Source organism: Coregonus clupeaformis, unplaced genomic scaffold (assembly GCF_020615455.1).
Source record: "Coregonus clupeaformis isolate EN_2021a unplaced genomic scaffold, ASM2061545v1 scaf0461, whole genome shotgun sequence".
Taxonomy (NCBI): domain Eukaryota; kingdom Metazoa; phylum Chordata; class Actinopteri; order Salmoniformes; family Salmonidae; genus Coregonus; species Coregonus clupeaformis.
In genome coordinates, this window is record NW_025533916.1 from 37,485 (window position 1) to 58,664 (window position 21,180).

General features: G+C 43.6%; 2 protein-coding genes across 3 annotated transcripts; one reads left to right on the plus strand and one right to left on the minus strand.

The window, feature by feature from the left end:
- Window positions 1–2,598: 2,598 nt before the first annotated feature.
- LOC121560424 (splicing factor U2AF 65 kDa subunit) lies at window positions 2,599–11,111 on the minus strand. The gene is made up of 11 exons (XM_041873411.2): window positions 10,575–11,111; window positions 9,655–9,829; window positions 9,423–9,526; window positions 9,007–9,158; window positions 8,764–8,880; window positions 8,515–8,653; window positions 8,313–8,392; window positions 5,543–5,665; window positions 5,363–5,449; window positions 5,016–5,258; window positions 2,599–3,256 (listed from the first exon to the last, which is right to left on the minus strand). The coding sequence occupies exons 1-11, from the start codon at window positions 10,621–10,623 to the stop codon at window positions 3,119–3,121; spliced, it is 1,407 nt and encodes a 468-aa protein (XP_041729345.1). The 5' UTR covers window positions 10,624–11,111; the 3' UTR covers window positions 2,599–3,118.
- A 720-nt stretch (window positions 11,112–11,831) lies between these two features.
- On the plus strand, window positions 11,832–21,034 carry LOC121560425 (dehydrogenase/reductase SDR family member 7C-B). 2 transcript variants are annotated; one of them, XM_041873413.2, is made up of 8 exons: window positions 11,832–11,981; window positions 13,255–13,296; window positions 13,625–13,781; window positions 13,908–14,020; window positions 19,672–19,882; window positions 19,967–20,059; window positions 20,222–20,368; window positions 20,466–21,034. In XM_041873413.2, exons 2-8 carry the CDS (start codon window positions 13,276–13,278, stop codon window positions 20,678–20,680), a joined length of 957 nt encoding a protein of 318 aa, XP_041729347.1. In that variant the 5' UTR covers window positions 11,832–11,981; window positions 13,255–13,275; the 3' UTR covers window positions 20,681–21,034. The 2 variants fall into 2 exon arrangements, with proteins under 2 accessions (XP_041729347.1, XP_041729348.1); XM_041873414.2 differs by lacking the exon at window positions 13,255–13,296.
- The last annotated feature ends 146 nt before the right edge of the window (window positions 21,035–21,180 follow it).

Sequence of the window (21,180 nt, forward strand, 5' to 3'; positions counted from 1 at the left end):
AAATACATTAGTGTCTAGTTTGAGAAACAAGTGCCTCACAGGTCCTCAACTGGCAGCTTCATTAAATAGTACCCGCAAAACACCAGTCTCAACGTCAACAGTGAAGAGGCGACGCCGGGATGCTGACCTTCTAGGCAGAGTTGCAAAGAAAAAGCCATATCTCAGACTGACCATCTTAATCTTTTATTTTGATTGGCCAGTCTGAGATATGGCTTTTTCTTATTAATGTAGATAACTAATAATCAGCCGTTTCCAGCTACAATAGCCATTTACAACATTAACAATGTCTACAGTGATCAATTTGATGTTATTTTAATGGACAAAAAATATATATATATATTTCGAAAACAAGGACATTTCTAAGTGACCCCAAACTTTTGAACGGTAGTCTATTTGAATTACTTCTGAGTATTTTGTATAACACTGGGCTGAACTACACTCCAATGTATTTTGTAACAAGATACTTTCGAGAGCTGTAATTTGTATTTTCAAAATACAAAATACGTTTCTATAGCATTTTTATAGTGGTTCACAATTTTGTGGCCCCCTTTAACTCTGCATTAGTATCAGAAGTCTGATGGCACTATGGTGTGATAAGAGAGTCTGCTAAATGAACTAAGTATAAATGTATATGAAAAAATTGACAATTGTAAAGCATGCTAAGTATTATTGAAATGAGCTCCAACCCAAAACAAGGTACAAGGTACCTTATTATTACAAGGTAATAATACCCAGTGTGCTTTGCAGTTCATTTTGGTATGTTCATTTTCACATATACATTTTGGTCATTTATCACACACTCTTATCCAGTGACTTACAGTCATTGCATTCAACTAAGGTAGATAAACAACAACATATTACAGTTATAGCACGTAAGAAGTTTCTTTAACCGTTACTGAGAGTGTTGTTGCTGTTCGGTGCCGGCTACTTGCAAATATATTTCTGTATTTTAAAATACATAAATATATCTCAATTAAATACATTTCAAAATACAAGTATTGTGTAGTTTAATAGGATATATTGATCTTTATGGTATTTTGTGTAATTATATTTTGTAATTGTATTTTGTACATTTTGCCCATCTCTGGTTAAGATTAGGGTCAAGAGTTAGGTTAAAGGGTTAGGGAAAGGGTTAGCTAACATGCTAAGAACTTGCAAAGTAGCTAAAAAGTAGTAAGTAGTTGCAAAGTTGCTAATAAGCTAAAATGCTGAAGTTGTCCGTGATGAGATTCAAACACGCAACCGTTGAGGTTGCTACACGTTTGTGTTATATATACCCTCCTTTCCTTACCCTCCTTTCCTTTCTGCCTTAAGTAACCTTTAGTCTTATGTAACCATACCAAACTTAACATATTATACTAATTTGAGTGTCCCGGATTTTCGTTTACTATGTTATGTCTAGTCTATGAGAACAGTCTGACAAAGCTCAACTTTGCTGCCTTCTACTGAACAAAAGCTGAACTGATAATCAGTCTGGTGTAAATTCACAGTATATTCACATTTCCTCACCTGATCTGATCTCACAAGATGCCCCTGTCCAGAAATGGACATCAGCCCTACATCACAGCGACAATAATGATATTATAGACTGACAGAGGATGCAGGCATTTATTCAAGGCAGGTTAGGTTTGTACATAAAAATGCTTTCAGTTTTAGCACATTCAAAACTACATTTACAAAAACAGTATTTATAATTCATTTTAATCAATGCACTGCATTTATTTAGTTGAAAGCTGATTTCTAATTTACCCATAATGAAGCATAGTGTTTTTGTTGTAATCGTATGGGATATACAGTACATTCTAAAAAAATTCAAAGGTACTCTGACTTTTATCACAATTAATGTACTGTCATACAACAACAATGTTGAATCAACTCAAGTCTGCAATTTTCATGAAGCTTAAAAACCCTTTGGGTAATAATAAATTAACCAATTTTCTTCCATACAAATGCAAAAGCATCAGATAACAAAAACATAGAATATACAGTAGCTACATACATTATTTACATAAATTAAAAGCACATTTTCTAAAATCTCCTCGTCCTTTCCTGTAGGATGACCAAATATTTCTTATTCCAAAAACTATGCATAATGTCCATTTCTATTGCCGGTATGGTATTTTTGTGACCTTGTAATTTTCTCCTACAATCTAACACAAATTCTTAATCCAGAGCACCAACACAAAACAATCTGCACATTTCAAGGTTATGGGTTTAAACCGCTGTGAAAATGCCCAAAGCATTACTTTGTAGAATTAATTGTTTTGTTCACTGTTTGTAATTATTAGTGTTGAGAGTGTTTTTCTAACACAAGTTTTAGGTGTTTGAGTTTTAAAGGGCTACTTCTGGATTTTGGCAATGAAGCCCTTTATCTACTCCAGAGTCCAGAGTCAGATGAACCTGTGGATACAATTTGTATGTCTCTACGTGCAGTTTGAAGGAAGTTGCTAACTAGTGTTAGCACAATTGCTAACTACCTCTAACTTCCTTCATACTGGATGCAGAGACATAAAAATGGTATCTGTGAGTTCATCTGAACCTGGCGAAGTATATAAAGGGTTTCATTGCCAAAATCCAGAAGTATCCCTTTAAGGGGGGTATGATAGCTATCAAATATAGCTACATCTCGAGTTAACAATTCTTGAATTTAAAAGACAAAATAAGAAAACATCTTGTGCTCAGAATATAATTTTACTTTTGTATCATCTCATTGACTCTAGAGTTAAGAAAGACAGCAACACTGGCTATGTTATATTAGTTTGGTTTTAGATCTAAGTACACATGACATTCATACTACTTCTGCAAAGGGAATCCTACACAAACAGCATGAGTGTACCTCATTTTTTACATTTCAGACAAGATTCATTCACTGCACACAGATACTTTTTGTTGGTGTAATATATCAGTTAGAGTATCTAAAAGACACATGTAAAAATCTAGTATTTTCCCCCCAAAATCTGTACTACTGTAGTAAATGAGGATAGGGTTACAACGTACTAGCTGTGAATACTGGAGAGAACACACGATACTTGCCATCACTGAAGAGCTGAAACCAGGTTTGAGAAAGTAGGAAAGGGGAGGTCCCAGCTAATTCCAGGTATTACCTCCTGTTTCCCCTCTACCCTAAGAACTCCTGTCTGTGATACATGTCTGGATCATAGTACTTGGTGACCACCACTCTGTTGGCAAACTTGCGGCCAGTGAGGGCCTGCATGGCTTTCTGACAGTCTGCAGCAGAAACGTACTCCACAAAGATCTGAAACAAAAAGAACCATCAACCTCAACAGGATCCAAATAGCAAATGTACATACAGTGCATTCGGAAAGTATTCAGACCCCTTCCCTTTTTCCACATTTTGTTACCTTACAGCCTTATTCTAAAATTGATAAAATACTCATCAATCTACACACAATACCCCATAATGACAAAGCAAAGACAGGTTTTAGAAATGTGTGAATTTACAGACAACAGAAATACCTTATTTACATAAGTATTCAGACCCTTTGCTATGAGACTCGAAATTGAGCTCAGGTGCATCCTGTTTCCATTGATCATCCTTGAGATGTTTCTACAACTTGATTGGAGTCCACCTGTCGTAAATTAAATTGATTGGACATGATTTGGAAAGGCACACACCTGTCTATATAAGGACCCACAGTTGACAGTGCATGTCAGAGCAAAAACCAAGCCATGAGGTCGAAGGAATTGTCCGTAGAGCTCCGAGACAGAATTGTGTCGAGGCACAGATCTGGGGAAAGGTACCAAAACATTTCTGCAGCATTGAAGGTCCCCAAGAACACAGTGGCCTCCATCATTCTTAAATGGAAGAAGTTTGGAACCACCAAGACTCTTCCTAGAGCTGGCCGCCCGGCCAAACTGAGCAATCGGGGGAGAAGGGCCTTGGTCAGGGATGTGACCAAGAACTCGATGGTCACTCTGACAGAGCTCCAGAGTTCCTCTGTGGAGATGGGAGAACGTTCCAGAAGGAAAACCATCTCTGCAGCACTCCACCAATCAGACCTTTATGGAAGAGTGGCCAGATGGAAGCCACTCCTCAGTAAAAGGCACATGACAGCTCGCTTGGAGTTTGCCAAAAGGCACCTAAAGGACTCAAGAAACAAGATTATCTGGTCTGATGAAACCAAGATTGAACTATTTGGCCTGAATTCCAAGCGTCACATCTGGAGGAAACCTGGCACCATCCCTACGGTGAAGCATGGTGGTGGCAGCATCATGCTGTGGGGATATTTTTCAGCAGCAGGGACTGGGAGACTAGTCAGGATCGAGGGAAAGATGAACAGAGCAAATCCTTGATGAAAACCTGCTCCAGAGTGCTCAGGACCTCAGACTGGGGCGAAGGTTCACCTTCTAACAGGACAACGACCCTAAGCACACAGCCAAGACAACACAGGAGTGGCTTCGGGACAAGTCTCTGAATGTCCTTGAGTGGCACAGCCAGAGCCCGGACTTTAACCCGATCAAACATCTCTGGAGACCTGAAAATAGCCGTGCAGCGGCGCTCCCCATCCAACCTGACAGAGCTTGAGAGGATCTGCAGAGAAGAATGGGAGAAACTCCCCAAATACAGGTGTGCCAAGCTTGTAGCGTCATACCCAAGAAGACTCAAGGCTGTAATCCCTACCAAAGGTACTTAAATAAAGTACTGAGTAAACGGTCTGAATACTTACGTAAATGGAATAGTTTTTTTTATTTTTAATACATTTGCAAATATTTATAAAAACCTGTTTTTGCTTTGTCATTATGGGGTGTTGTGTGTAGATTGATGAGGGGAAAAAAACTATTTAATCAATTTTAGAATAAGGCTGTAACGTAGAAAATGTGGAAAGTCAAGGGGACTAAATACTTTCCGAATGCACTGTATGTTACTTTAACAACAATTCATACTTCATGTGGTGTATTACAGTTTTTTATTTAGTTCAGACCAATGACTTATGTTTAACAACAGTGAAGAACAGAGTCTCATGCTGTATTGAATAACCTCAGGTCACTCTTACCTTGCCACAGCCAGGGACCTCCACTCCGTCGACGGGCCGGGGGATCTCGATGGAGCGCACGCTGCCGTACTTGCAGCACTCCTCTCTGATGTCCTCCAGGATCTCCTCGTAGTCCTCGTCGTCCACCAGCTCCTCAGGCATCACCATGTTGAGCAGGCACAGCACCTCCGTGGGCAGCCCAGACTTCTGAAGTCTCTGCAGCCCAGGCACCTGCAGCGTCACCGGGGTCTCGATGATGGCAGTCTAGGGGGGAGGAAGGAAAACAGGCCAGACAGACGGCATATTTAGACTGCTGATACTCAGATTCGTTTCTTCCAATTCAAAATGTACAAGGGAACTGCACTCACCGGATTGGCGTTTTTGGCCCCCACACTTGCTCTCTGAACGATTAGCTTTTTGTCACCTAGTTGCATGCCGTTGAGCCCAGCCACTGCCTGACAAACATACACAGAAACTTCTCAAATATGGAATAGAACCTTTAAAAACAAGTTAACGATAACCATGAGAAAGCATTTGCTCATCTGTACCTGATCAGTCGCACTGACGTCTACATATTCACAAAAGGCATAACCTTTGGACAGTGACGTGGCACTATCCTTGACAAGGTTGAAAGCTTTGAGTGGTCCGAATGATGTCAAGAGCTCCTTCACCTGCACAAGAGATGAAGACAAGCAGAGGCATAAGCAGGGTAATATGAATCCACCACATATTCTACTGAATGAATTCTAAGCCTCCATTTAATAGTCATGAGGAGAGAAATCATACCAAGGTGAATGGCCTGGAGAAGTGCAATAAATGACATGGTCAAAGAAAACAAAATATTTGTTTCTTATATCTGTATTTAAAAATAAAAAAATGTGTAGAATGTGAATCAGTTTCAGTGTGATGAGATTAAGATTTCTTAATTGCGAAGCAAATCAATTGTTTGTTAATAATTTGTTAATTTGTATATGCATACAATGGCTGATGTTTTACAGAGTAACTATTTAATTATGACAAATACTAAATCCACAATAATCCAGGGAAACTATATATAAGGTTTTTGAAAGAGCCCTGAATGACTGATTTGCTGCATGGCAAAAACATTAACAGGCACAGACAGACAGTACTGGATTAACAAACTTTGTGTAATGTATTTCAGTGCATTTTATTCATATTTTACCAGAACATTCAGTTTACTTAACAATAATATAACACGAGTTGTGCTGAAAATTGTGCACAGGCTATAAAATCGAATACTTATATTTGCTTACTACTTCAACCGATCCATCAAAATGATGAACCCATCATCAAAGTAAACTGATTGGATATCACTTCATCTAACTCACTACAGCACAAAATGCACCTGTTTAATACAGTCTTAACTTAATTTTTAAGGCTGAGAACCACCCCAAAACCTAACATATCGGGTATCTGATTATTTTATCCCAACCCTAACTAATTTGGTCCTTAATGCGTTCCAAAAGAGTGATGGGAGAGAGAGAAAGAGTAGCCAGGAAGGGAACCCTGCTGGCTAGGAGTGTATCCGTGGGAGGAACGGAATGTCTTACTTGCCTTGTGTTACATGTTGGCATGGCAGCAGTAGATCAGTACTACTGAACAAATTATGAGCGCAGACTTAACGATCTTACAGGCCCCTAGCTGGGGACAAAGTGGGGGAACAAAAATGAAAGAGCTGTGAGTATCAAAGCAGTAGCAGTGACTGCAAGAGTAAAAAATAATAAGAAAATAAACACCAGGGTACAATCAGGGTACTGTTTAGAAAGAAATCATGAGGAATGGAAAGTTAGAATCCAATTCATTTAGTGCACAACAACATTGCAAACCTATGCCATTTCCCAATCTCTCTGGAACTTGGAGCAAAGATGTAGCACAGTCAGGGCTTAATATATGTTTGGTGTGAGGAATCATGGAACACGGTTGTTGGCAACCATTAGACTTAACCAGGAATTTTACTCAGGCCGCATATTGTGTGTCAACCAAAATCTAGGATATGTTATCTCGCTGAATCTTATGAACTGGACTTTGCTTACCTTTGTCAAATAAGCATGCTTACAATGATAAATTAGCATACAGATGAACAGTTACACTTTTATAAAGAGGATTTATCACTCACTGGAGTACTGATAATCAAGCCTATTCATGCACCCATTCATATAATTATAGCCCCTGCAAGCAGGTGGTCAAGCATTTATCCCATTCAAAAGTATGTTTTCATGGGACCATTAGTGACTATAAACTACTTAACTGATAGAGACACTATTGTTATTTCTGAAATCAAGTGAATGAGATTGAAACTGGGTTGATGATTATGCATAAATAATATGTGTAAATATTCATTCACAATTTAGTTCAGTCATGAAATCCCTAGCTGAGTTTTTATTCAAACACATTACAGCGATTCATGAGTGAAAAATAATGTGTTCACATTAACTAATGCTAATGAATAATGCTAATGAAATGTAATCTCATGATTGCTAACAGAAGTGTAACAGCAAACTGCATAAAATGAGGAGTTACTGGCATCTTCTCAAATATCAGACATAAATACTACATTCATATTTTGATTTCGATACAACACTGGCCAAATTGTAGACACAATGAAAACAGAACCTGCAAGAATATGTAATTCAATTGAAGGTAAATTATTCAATGTTTTTCAAACAGAAACTTTTCCTTTGGGTAGGGAATACATTGTCCTTTGCACAAAAGCACTCACACACCTGCAGGGTGTGACTGAAGCAAATGCTGTCAGTGCTGAATGTGTTAGTTCTTATAAGCATCTCTATACTACTAAAGCCTGCCATGGCCTGAGGGCCAGGGAAAGAGTGTCAGCTACAGTTAAGTTCATACTGTCTACTTTAGGCCAAATGTTATTCCCATTGTTACTCCCTAGTATTTTTTTATTCACTTGTGCCTATAAGCTTTATTTAGCTGACTGTATCTCAACCAGTGGAGGCTGCTGAGGGGAGAACAGCTCATAATAATGGCTGGAACGGCGCAAATGGAATGGCATCAAACACCTGGAAACCATGTGTTTGATGTATTTGATACCATTCCACTGATTCAGCTCCAGTCATTACCACGAGCCCATTCTCCCCAATTAAGGTGCCACCAACCTCCTGTGATCTCAACATGGTTGTAAGTGTGAAGGACAAAGGTCACTTCTCCCCCACCCAACCAACACAGAATACTGTAAGTCTGTCAATTCAGTGACCAGTTCAAGAAAGTAATACAAATGAGAAGGGTAAGGTATGCTTGTGTTGTCAATGTGAAATTACTGTTTGAGTAAAGTACCTGATCATCATTGAGATAGTTGGGTAGGCCTCCAATAAACAGTTTATGTGGGGAGTCTGGTACCACTGTGGACACGACACCTACAGAGACAAAAACGACAATAAACATGTTCAACTGCAATATACTTGTACTGTAGCTGATATCTACTGGTGCCATGAATTTGAACTACATAACTAAGGAAGCATGTTACTACTGTACAAACCTGGGACATGAAAAGCAGGTTGTTCTGAAATGCCAGGTAGAGGCCGGTAGTCATGTGGTCGTCTTATCTTCAACGACTGACCTTGGAAAATTATTCCATCGAAAGCCATGGCCTGTGTGGTCTCATCAACAGACCGGAACTGGAGAGGAAGATGCCAAACAGGGAGTTAAACTTTCTAAGTAAGTTATGCAAGGCAACTAATGTTACACACCAACATATACAGAAGAGAGAGGACATAAGGCAACCTACCTCTAGGAATGCAAAGTTCTTATCCTGATTTATCTGCACAGCAAGCACAGGGATGCTAACGGCTTGCGATAGGCCTGCAAGCCTCATTTGGGCATTAAAGAACTCTGCCATAGACTCCTAAAAACAGAAATAAATAAAGGAAAAAATAACAGCTGAAACCCATACAGTAACTACAAAAATACCTTGAAATACGATGTTGTCACTTCAATGTGCAAGACAATGTAAGTCCTCTCTGAAGTTTACCTCGGTCACACCAAAGGGAATATTGCCAACATAGAGACGTCGAGCCTGCCTAGTCATCTGATTGCCAACTATGGGCACTTGGGTGGGTGTTACTGCCAACCCAGTCGTGGCAGATGATGCCAGCAGGGCTATTGTGGGTATCTGCCCAGCCGCTGAAGGGAAAAGTAGAGAGTAAGAGAAACTTCACACAACCTTAGCAACTGGCACTGTTCTTGACAATTCAATTCAAATCAAATCTAATCTTATTTGTCACATGTGCCGAATACAACAGGTGTAGATCTTACCGTGAAATGCTTACTTACAAGCCCTTAACCAACAATGCAGTTTTAAGAACTTGTATGAACTTGACAGGAATTAAATGAAACCGGGGAACATCACAGGGGGACATTAACAGGCAAAGAGAAGCTGACAGATACCTTGCATAGCTTTGTACTGCAATGGTGTGATGTGTTCAAAGCCAGGGGGGGGCACATCCCAGTATCTGCAGGTCCTTTTCTTCCTTGTTCTTCGTGGAGAATAGCTGAGTAAACAGAATACATGTTGGCTCATTGTTGGCAAAGGTGACACTGAAAAGGCAATACCTGAGTATACCTGACATGCTGCTTTCTGTCAGTGAGTGGCTCCAGGTACCAGGGGCTGAAGACTCACCTGTGCTTCTTGTGATCCCGTGAGGTGCTCCTCCGCTCCCGGCTCTTCCTGTCTCGACTGCGGCTTCGCTTCTCTCGGCTCCGGTTGCCCAGGTCTTTGCTCCAGCTGCGATGTTTCTCACTGCGGCTCTGAGACCCACTGCCACTCCTCTTCTTGCGTCTCTCCTTCTCTCTCTCTATGTAACGTTAGGTGGGAAGAGAAATTATGGAACATAAGCCCAGCTTTTGGTAGCTATATACAATCATATTTCAGCATCATTAAGCCCAACGGATCATACACCTGACATATCTAACATGCAGAGAGGGGTTGTAATAAACGTGTATGATCTCTTGAACAGAATTGCATAAACTTCATTTGATCGGGGTAAAATATACAGAAGCTTCTTCCGGCGATGTGAATAGATTTGACCAAAACGGAGTTCAAAATTCTGGTGGGATGCTTATTATGGACCAATATATAGTTACCGGCAAGCTGACTAGGCAAATGAAATTGATCAGTCAGTCTGGGATAGTTAGCTTGATTATCTTGGTAACTAGCTAGCTAGCTCTAGCTGGCTAGTGCAATAGGTCAATGAGTGCGTCTAGATATCTGGTGCAGCTCTAGTTAACTAACTATCAATTTATCTAGGTAGCTAGCTAATTCACTCGAACTATAGCCATGCCATGTTTGCTAATCAATAAATGAAGTGGCTAATGGTTAAGTTAGCTAGCTAGTCAAATAGGCTACATCTGCATACAGCAGGACTAGCTCTGATAGCAAAGCTAGCTAGCTAACTTGACAACTGGCCACATAACCACAGCAATGCATGCTAGTTAACTAACTGAGCTAGCTAATGTTAGTTAGCGACCTAAAAGCTTCTAGTTAGCTAGAATCATTGCAACTCATCCAACATTGTAGGCTGAAATAAAATGGGAACTCACCCTGTCGGTTTTCACTCAGCTGTTTTTCGAATTCCTCAAAATCAGCCATGATTAATGCAATATTTTAAACCGATTATATCTTGTATCTGGCTGACTGCCTTGAAGCCAGAATCCACAAGCTATAATTGTAGGAGACAGCTTCATGGATTTTTCCAGTCGTCCACGCAAACCGCTCGCGCTATCCATTCCACAGAGTGATAGAACATAGCTACACAGTAGCAACCCAGATGAGAGAGTAGCCGAACATTCCACGAGGGTGCAGATCAGGGAATGTCATAGAAACGCTGAGCATGGGGAGCGTTCAAGAGCAATCACATTGTGGGGAGTTGTGGAGTTTTAGTCAATACTGTAATCAGTTTGAGAAACTGAATACCAGGTGTGGATTAATTAGTAAAAAGCTGAGAGGATAGCCACATGTTTTCTCTACAATGCTTATAATGAAGTTTATTTGATACAGGTTGGCGATGGAGACATTGGGTCAACATTTGGCATGGAATAAGACAGGTCAAAGAACCTGGGAAGCTGACAAAACAGTGCATGCTGAGCTGTGTATGTATGTGTGTGTGTGCAGGGCTGGACTGCACATCTGGGGCCAGATGTGCCATGATACTTTTTAAAAACTATTCTATATATTTTGCCATGGCTTATGACATGTTCATATGCTATCTGGGGGGCCCTCAACCAACATGTTCATAATATGCTATCTAGGTGGGCCACGACCTCCAGGCGGCTCTCAACTGCCCAAAATAAAATAATAATATTAACTTTTCTTTTGGGGGGCGCCTGGAGGTCAGGGCTCCAGGGCACGTGCCTGTTCGGTAAGCCGGCCGTGTGTGTGTGTGTGTGTGTGTGTGTGTGTGTGTGTGTGTGTCTGTGTCTGTGTCTGTGTCTGTGTCTGTGTCTGTGTCTGTGTCTGTGTCTGTCTGTCTGTCTGTCTGTCTGTCTGTCTGTCTGTCTGTCTGTCTGTCTGTCAGTCAGTCAGTCAGTCAGTCAGTCAGTCAGTCAGTGTGTGTAGGCTATGCATGCTCACTGGTCCGTCTGTGTGAGTGTGTGTGATTCAGTTCTGTTTCTATGCCGTATCCTTGCTTTGTGGTGCACTAAATGAAAACGGAGCTAAATAGAGCAGGGCCTAAGCAATGGGACACCATCTCCCCCACCTCCTCTGCCTCCAGGAGGCGTGAGCTGCCTTGCCATGCTAAACATAACATGTATACAACATGCATGGAAAATGACTGACTCAGCTGTGCGCTATTAAAAGAGCTCAAATCCCAAAGTATTGCTGGGGGGGACTGCTGGTCAGAGCTACACTCTGAATGGGCTGGAGCTGGGAACATTGCCCCACATGAGAAGACCTAACCAGGAATACTAGCAGACATTTTTCCACCAGAGGTCTAGCCAACACAAACCGTAAGTGGAGGTTGTGAATGATATCAAATCATACTGTAGGTGTGAAATGGAGACAGTCAGCCAAAGGCACCCAGCCAGGACAGTATTTGCACGTTTTGTGTTGAGACACAGTGAAACTTGTTACTGTAACTGTATGGTTCCATGTTCTGATTTCATTGTAGATGTGTAGGAATGGCAGGATAACATCTTTAGTTGTTTTCACATTGTGTCTTTGTTGCATTTGTTACATTCATGTTATTCTTGGATCTATTAAGTTTATCTTGGAGTTGTGCTGATGTTACTGTAGAGCTTTTGAAGATAATGTTGCTATAGTATTTTTAGGTCAGGGTATATTTAGAGCCTCCCTTCGGACAGACACACACTGTACATGGTAAACTGTGGCTTAAGTGCTATTACAACACCCAGTAGAACAAAAACTGTGGACCAATCCCACTTAAACTGTAGTGGGACAAACTGGGATTGTAAAATGCGGTGATTGCAAGGAGATAGTAATCTGAGGAGAGAAAGTTACTGTATCTTATACTATATGAATGAACTATGAAATGTTGAGTCACCTTGACTGTCTGACAGACAGCATATTCGGTATGCCTCACATTGACGCTGTCTTAAATGAAGATGAGTTTCACTTTGCCCTTTGTAATAATTTGAGGTCATGTATCAAGGAGTATGTTTAGCTCCTTCTGATGAAACAACCAGACAGCATTTACTAGAGTGATCATAAGTTCTATCTTCTAACTTGCTCTGTCACTACAGTACATGGTCAATATCTGTCTCTTCTGTTTCCATTTCAGAGTTATTAGAGTAGTTAACTTAAAGGCCCAGTGCATTCAAAAACGTGATTTTCCTGTGTTTTATATATATATATATTTCCACACTAAGAGGTTTGAATAATACTGTGAAATTGTGAACATGATGATAACGCCTTTTAAGTGTAAGAGCTGTTTGAAAAGACCACCTGAAATATCAGCCTGTTTTGGTGGAATGGAGTTGTGGCCTGCCTGGTGACACCACCAGTTGGTAAATTAGTTAATAGGCCAATAAGAAAGACAGCTCCAACCCTCTCAGCCAATAACAGCTAGTTTTCAGTTTTCCCCTCCCACTCCGACCACTCCCAGACAGTCTTAGCTAATTTCTTACTTGAGAAATTGCTCTTTTCTAAAAAGCTATTTTGGTTTCCTTTTGACCATTTTAATTTACGTAATTGTTGCCCAGAAATGATTTGAAATTGAGATCAAAACGTCTGCATTGGACCTCTAACGGTTGTCTTTAACAGGGTCTTTTGGATACCAAAATCATGGACCTGGAATATCTGTTGGTATGAAATACATTTTTGAGAACGTTCAATATTCTCACTTTGATTATATAATCACCCATAGAATTGGAATTGAATTCTTATTCTATGTAATCACTCCCCGCTCATCCATTAGTCAATCCATTGATTATTGATTCATCTTGAACATGCTTTCATCATATCATATAATGGACTTTAGACCAACGTGTATTTCTATAAGAATTCACTGCATACTTCTGAAAATACATTTACTGCCTGTATTTTCAATTCAATACTTTCAAGTTTTCTCACTAAACACTAAAACATGGCACTATATGCTACTGAAAATGACATTCCAATTGGTCTTTTCCAGAGTATGGACCCAGCTGCCTTTCTGCTGGTGCCTGTTGTGGTGGTGGTAACAGCAGTGGTTATTTTCCTGCACAGTCTGGTGCTCAAGTTCTTGTCCACAGGAACGGTACGCAACAAGGTGGTCGTGATAACAGATGCCTTAACAGGACTGGGAAATGGTAAATCCCTTGTTTTGATTTTGAAAAACAAAGCTCAGATATGAAATGCAAGTAGAAAACTGTTATTACATTGTTACTAAAACAGTATTCTGTCTGTACATTTATTAATTCAAACCTTCTTTGCAGAATGTGCAAAGTTGTTTCACGAGGGAGGAGCTAGAGTCATCCTTTGCGGAAAAACTTGGGAAAAACTTGAAGGTTTTGCTGATAACCTGACTAGCGCTGCAGACCCTAAATTAGTAAGTATGTCATAGCTCTTAAACCCAACAGAGCAATGATATGGTCTTTATAGGCCTGATAACAAGTTTAGTTTTATTGGCATCTATATGAATATGTATAAATTGCATAGTGACCATGAATATCCTAAAGATTAATAACAATATATTACGATAATTTGGTCCTGCTGTCATGAATCCCGCTTCCTGAGTCTGTTTCTGCCTGTGTTGCCGGTTTTCTGTCCTGGAGTCTGTTTCCTGAAGTTCCTGAACGCACCCTGTCTGGTTGCCGGGCGACGAAGCTAGGCGGGAGATCTCTCTATTACCCGCACCTGCATCTCATCAGCTATCTGCACACCTGGCCCTGATCATCACCTCTCCACTTCATAAGCTCTGACCTGACATCCATTCCCTGCCGGATTGTTAGCCATGAACAGTATGTTGTGTCAGCGTATCAGCCTCAAGTTTGCTAGAGTTAGTTTTGTTGTTTTGTACTTTTTGCTTGCCGTGTACTTACCTCAGTTTACTCTGTCTACAGTTATTCTCCCAGAACATTCACTCCACCCTTGCCTGGTCGTCGGTGGGTTCTGTAACATCATTGGATCTGCCTATTCACTTCCACCAACTCACCTCCGCTGCCCGCTCCGTCTCCTGAATTATCCTGCTTCCACATTTGAGTCGTTAAATAAATACTCCCCTTCTGTCTACTCAACTTGTCCTGGTCTGCTTCTGGGTTCTGCTTTGGAGAATCGTGACAGAACGATCCGGCCAAGAATGAACCCAGCGGACCTGGACTCAGTTCGCCATGCCATTACCCATCAGGAGAAGATGTTTGGACAACACAGCACGGCGTTACAGGAGATAGCGTTTTCGGTTCAGAACTTTTCTGCCAGTCTGACGAGTATCCAGGCTCAGCTCAGTTTTCCGGCGGAGAATCCACCACCTGTTTCACCCCTCTCGCCTGCCGCTTCTGGAGCTGTTCCCTTCCGTGAGCCCAAGGTTCCAACGCCAGATAAGTACGAAGGGGATTTGGGAAGATGCCATTCATTTCTTATGCAGTGTGGATTAGTTTTTGATCTGCAGCCCAACTCTTACACCACAGACAAGGCCAGGATAGCTTTTGTGATTGAACTGCTGCGTGGAAGAGCTCTGGAGTGGGCTTCAGCCGTATGGGAACGACAGGACACCTGCATGGCGTCATACCAGGAGTTCACGGCAGAGATGAGGAAGCTGTTTGACCATCCAGTCCGAGGTAAGGACGCAGCTAAGCGTTTGTTCTCTCTTCGCCAAGGAGCTCGCAGTGTTGCAGACTTTGTTATCGAATTCAGGACATTGGCTGTGGAGAGTGGGTGGAATGAGGAGTCACTACAAGCGTTTTTTTATCAGGGGTTGTCGGAGCAACTCAAGGATGAGCTGATCTCTCATCCTGAGCCTAGTGACCTGGACAGTTTGGTTGCATTATCTATTCGGGTGGGTAACAGAGTCAGAGAGAGAAGGAGGGAGAAGCAATGGGGGCCGTCCAATCACTCAGCTACTCGGTTACCATTCGGGTCAGGAAGTGGACCAGAACGAGCCGATCATTGTTCACCACACGGGATTAGGGGAGGGGTCCTGCCTCCAGATCCTGAAACCATGCAAGTGGGGCGGCACGGGTTAACCAAGGAGGAGCGCCAACATAGACGTGAGACCAACAGCTGCCTCTACTGTGGTAACCCGGGACATTACATCTCCGCTTGTCCCCAGCGCCCGTTAAACTGCCCGGCTCGCTAAGTTTGGGAGGACTTTTAGCGAGCCAGTTTCAACCTCTCAATAGCCCTGTCAGACCCCGTTTTCCTGCAACCCTCATGAACAAGAATCTGAGTTTAGCGATTAACGCTTTTATTGATTCAGGTGCCGATGGCAGCTTTATGGATGCCGACTTGGTGGAACAGCTGGGCAATTACCGGAAGCCATTGATGCTACCACTTTGAACGGCAGTCTTCTGGCACGTATCACTATGAGGACTGAACCTGTTAAGATGCTGTTGTCAGGGAATCATTCAGAGGTTATCTCCTTCTTCATTCTGCCTTCTCCCCATGTTCCCCTGGTTCTTGGATACCCCTGGGTGAGAGAACACAATCCCACGTTCGACTGGGTGACTGGCAAGGTAACTATTTGGAGCATTGAATGTCATGCTTACTGCCTTAAGACTGCCTGTTCCCATTCTGTTCCCAGTCAGGTCATTGATTCTGCCCCCCCAGATTTGTCCCTGGTTCCTGAAACATATCACGATTTGGGTGAGGTGTTCAGTAAGCAGAAGGCTCTGTCACTTCCTCCCCACCGACCATATGATTGTGCGATTAATCCGTTCCCTGGAGCTGCCTATCCCAAGGGACGTTTATACAGTATCTATCGGCCTGAACGTGAAGCCTTGGAGACCTACATAAAGGAGTCTCTAGCTGCTGGTCTCATTCGTCCCTCGTCATCACCCCTGGGAGCCGGATTCTTTTTCGTGAGTAAGAAGGATGGCTCTCTTCGACCTTGTATTGATTATCGGGGTTTGAATGATATTACTGTCAAGAACAAGTATCCCCTGCCCTTGATGAGCTCTGCTTTCGACTCCTTACAGGGTGCTACTGTGTTCACTAAGCTTGATTTACGCAATGCGTATCATCTGGTCCGGATCAGAGAGGGGGACGAGTGGTTGACTGGGTTCAATACACCTATGGGACACTTCGAGTACCAAGTGATGCCGTTTGGACTGACCAATGCTCCAGTAGTGTTCCAGAGTATGGTGAACAACGTTCTGAGAGATATGATCGGTCTTTTTGTGTTCGTGTACCTGGATGACATTCTCATCTTCTCTAAGGAGCTTTCCAGCCACGTCAAGCAGGTTCTGCAGCGATTGTTGGAGAAACGCCTGTTTGTGAAGGCAGAGAAGTGTGATTTTCACGCCCACACTACATCCTTCCTCGGGTACATCATCTCCAGGGGAGAGATTAAGATGGACCAAGAGAAGGTTAGGGCGGTTCTTGATTGGGCCCAGCCCGGTACGAGATTGCAGCTCCAGAGGTTTCTGGGGTTTGCGAATTTCTATCGCAGATTTATCTGTGATTACAGCCGTGTGGCCGCTCCATTAACTGCCCTGACTTCTAGCACCAGAACCTTCTGTTGGAATCCTGAGGCAGACCGAGCATTTCTGGAAGAGCCGATTCACCAACGCCCCGATTCTCTCTCAACCTGACACTGCCCGTCAGTTTGTCGTAGAAGTGGACGCGTCTGATGTGGGGGTTGGTGCCATCCTGTCCCAGCAAAGCTCCACTGACGGTAAACTCCATCCCTACGCCTTCTACTCTCGTCGTCTTTCGCCTGCGGAGAGAAACTACGATGTGGGGAACCGGGAGCTTCTCGCGGTGAAACTTGCCTTGGAGGAGTGGCACCACTGGTTGGAGGGGGCGGAGCAACCGCTTATTATCTGGACTGACCACAAGAATCTTGCTTACGTGCAATCGGCTAGACGTCTCAACTCCCGTCAGGCCAGGTGGGCTTTGTTTTTTGAATTTTTCCCTGACGTTCCGACCTGGTTCTAAGAATGGCAAGGCGGACGCCTTGTCCCGGATGTTCTCCAAGACGGAGGAGAGTGGGGCCAAGACTGAGACGATTCTTCCCCAGAACTTCGTTGTGGGAGCAGTTACGTGGAGGATTGAGGAGGAGGATATGGCGGCCCTTCGGACGCAGCCCGGTCCCGGTAACGGTCCACCTGGTCGGTTGTTTGTGCCAGAGTCTGTCCGTTCTGCTGTACTCCAATGGTCCCACGCCAGCAAGATGGCTTGTCACCCTGGCGTGGCTCGGACTATGGCGTTACTACGCAGACGATTTTGGTGGCCTGCCATGGGAGAAGATACCCGGAGGTTTGTTGCTGCCTGTCCAGTTTGTGCGCAGAATAAGAGCACTAATCGGCCCAGCTCTGGACTTCTTCACCCCCTACCTATTCCCCGGCGACCATGGTCGCATCTGGCCCTGGACTTTGTCACTGGGTTGCCCTCTTCTGATGGGAACACGGTCATTCTGACTATTGTGGACAGATTCAGCAAGTTCGCCCACTTTGTGCCCATCTCCAAGCTTCCCTCTGCCTCTGAGACGTCCGAGATCCTTGTTAGGGAGGTTTTCAGGGTCCACAGGTTGCCCAGTGACATAGTTTCCGACCGTGGTCCTCAGTTTACCTCTGCTGTCTGGAAATCCTTCTGTTTGGCCATTGGAGCTACAGTCAGTCTCACATCTGGATTTCACCCCCAATCTAATGGTCAGGCGGAGAGAGCCAACCAGAAGATGGAATCCACGCTGCGCTGCTTTGTCTCCTCCAACCCCACCTCTTGGGTTTCTCAGTTGCCATGGGTCGAGTATGCCCACAATACTCTCCCTACATCTGCCACTGGAATGTCTCCCTTCCAGTGCCTGTACGGCTACCAACCTCCCTTGTTTCCTTCTCAGGAGAAGGATCTCTCGGTTCCCTCTGTCCAGGCCCACATTCGTCGTTGCCACTGGACCTGGCATTGGGCCAGAAAGGCCCTCCTTAGAGTTTCTGACCGGTATCAGCTCCAGGCGAATCGTCGCCATATTCCAGGTCCCGCTTATGCCGTCGGAGATAAGGTCTGGTTGGCTACACGGGATCTTCCTCTGCGAACTGAGTCGAAGAAACAGTCACCGAAGTTCATTGGTCGGTTTGTGGTGGAGAGAGTCATTCATCCTGTTGCGGTTCGACTCAAATTGCCTAGAACGCTCAGAGTCCATCCCACCTTTCATGTCTCCTGCCTCAAGCCTGTTCTCCTCAGTCCTCTGCTGCCCCCTCCTCCTCCTCCTCCTCCTCGGATGATCGGAGGTGGTCCTGTCTACACGTTGCGCCGCATCATGGATTCCAGACGGCGGGCCGGGGTTTCCAGTATCTCGTGGACTGGGAGGGGTATGGTCCTGAGGAGAGGAGTTGGATTCCTCGGCGTCAGATCCTTGATGCTGACCTCCTTCGTGACTTATACCGCCTCCATCCTGGCGCTCCGGGTAGTCCGCCCGGTGGCGTTCGTCGGAGGGGGGGGACTGTCATGAATCCCGCTTCCTGAGTCTGTTTCTGCCTATGTTTCCGGTTTTCTGTCCTGGAGTCTGTTTCCTGAGGTTCCTGAACGCACCCTGTCTGGTTGCCGGGCGACGAAGCTAGGCGGGAGATCTCTCTATTACCCGCACCTGCATCTCATCAGCTATCTGCACACCTGGTCCTGATCATCACCTCTCCACTTCATAAGCTCTGACCTGACATCCATTCCCTGCTGGATCGTTAGCCATGAACAGTATGTTGTGTCAGCGTATCAGCCTCAAGTTTGCTAGAGTTAGTTTTGTTGTTTTGTACTTTTTGCTTGCCGTGTACTTACCTCAGTTTACTCTGTCTACAGTTATTTTCCCAGAACATTCACTCCACCCTTGCCTGGTCGTCGGTGGGTTCTGTAACATCATTGGATCTGCCTATTCACTTCCACCAACTCACCTCCGCTGCCCGCTCCGTCTCCTGAATTATCCTGCTTCCACATTTGAGTCGTTAAATAAATACTCCCCTTCTGTCTACTCAACTTGTCCTGGTCTGCTTCTGGGTTCTGCTTTAGAGAATCGTGACACCTGCATCATTGTGAAATCCTCTTTCCCTTTCCTAGACCTTCCCTCCTAAACTTGTGCTAGTGGATTTCGGTGACATGAACAGCATGCCAGATGTGATCGCAGAGACGCTGGAGTGTTATGGCTGTGTGGATGTGCTCATTCTCAACAGCAGCCTGAAAGTCAAGGCCCCAGTACAGAGCACATCACTGGAGATGGACAAGCTAGTCATGGACAATAACTACTTTGGACCTATCACAGTGGCTAAGGGTACTATATCACAACAGAGCATAATTGAACTCAGTTAAAATGAATTTGAGTTTGAGAGTTGTGTTATATTGGTCCCTTCCGCAGGTTTGCTGCCATCCATGATGTCGAGGAGGACTGGCCATGTGGTTCTGGTCAACAGCATCCAGGGCAAGCTGGCTATGCCTTTCCGTGCCACTTGTGAGTTCAGTCATTTTCATACCGACAGTAGGCCTACTTCTGTAGTTTGATAAAGTTTGAATTAACAGGTATTCAGATGTTCAGTATGAATTCCCTCAATAATGAAACACAATTGTATGAGCAGGAGATCAGGGTCTGAATTTGTCTTCTGCTGGGTTTCAGATGCTGCCTCTAAGCATGCGGTCCAAGCCTTCTTTGACTGTCTGAGGGCTGAGGTCCAGGAGTATGGCATCTCTATCAGCACTGTCAACCACACCTTCATCAGCTCCCCTCCACCTGCCGAAAAGACCAACAAGTCCATCTGGTCAAGTAAGCTGCTGTCTCAGTTGATGCTCTTAAAGTTCCTAACTGTGTATTGTGCTGGTCTGACCACTCTAACCAACTTTATCCCCCCCCCCCCTCCCAGTCTTCTCCAAACAGAAGGTTATGGGCATCACACCAGCAGAGGCTGCCAATGAGATCCTGAAGATTCTGAACAGCAAGAAGAGAGAGGTGGTCATGGCTCACTCCCTCCCCAAGATGGCCATCTACGCCAGATCCCTTTTCCCAAATGTATTTTTCGCTGTGATGGCTGCAGGAGTGAATAATGCTGCAGCTTTAGAAGACTCAGAGGCACTGTAGTCAACATAGCATTGGACTGACTCTGGATTCTGGATACACACCACATAGAACTGGGGATAAAATGATGTGTTGGACCAGCACTTATTACTGTCAAATATGGAGGAGCAGAGACCGGAATGAAAAGAGAAGATGACAAAAATATTATTGAAATGATAGAATGTTTTCAATGCTGAATGGACACAGGTGTCGGAAAAAGATGTCGGAAAACAATTTACTTGGAAACTAAAATGACTTGGGTATCTCATAAGGGACACTACTTGCTTCAGTAGAACTGTCATATAGCAGAAATTAGGGAAACTGTTGTTTGTTAATTGGAATCAGGCCTACTGAGCCTAGAAATAAACCTTGTTTGGACCTCTGTCTTCTTGTCTTTACTTTTCATAATATATATAACATTGGTAAAGAGACCACTTTGTAGCCTACAGATGGAATTGGAGACTCATAATTGTATTTTGTGACAGAGGTGGACGGTAATTGAATTACAATCTCAACTCATATAG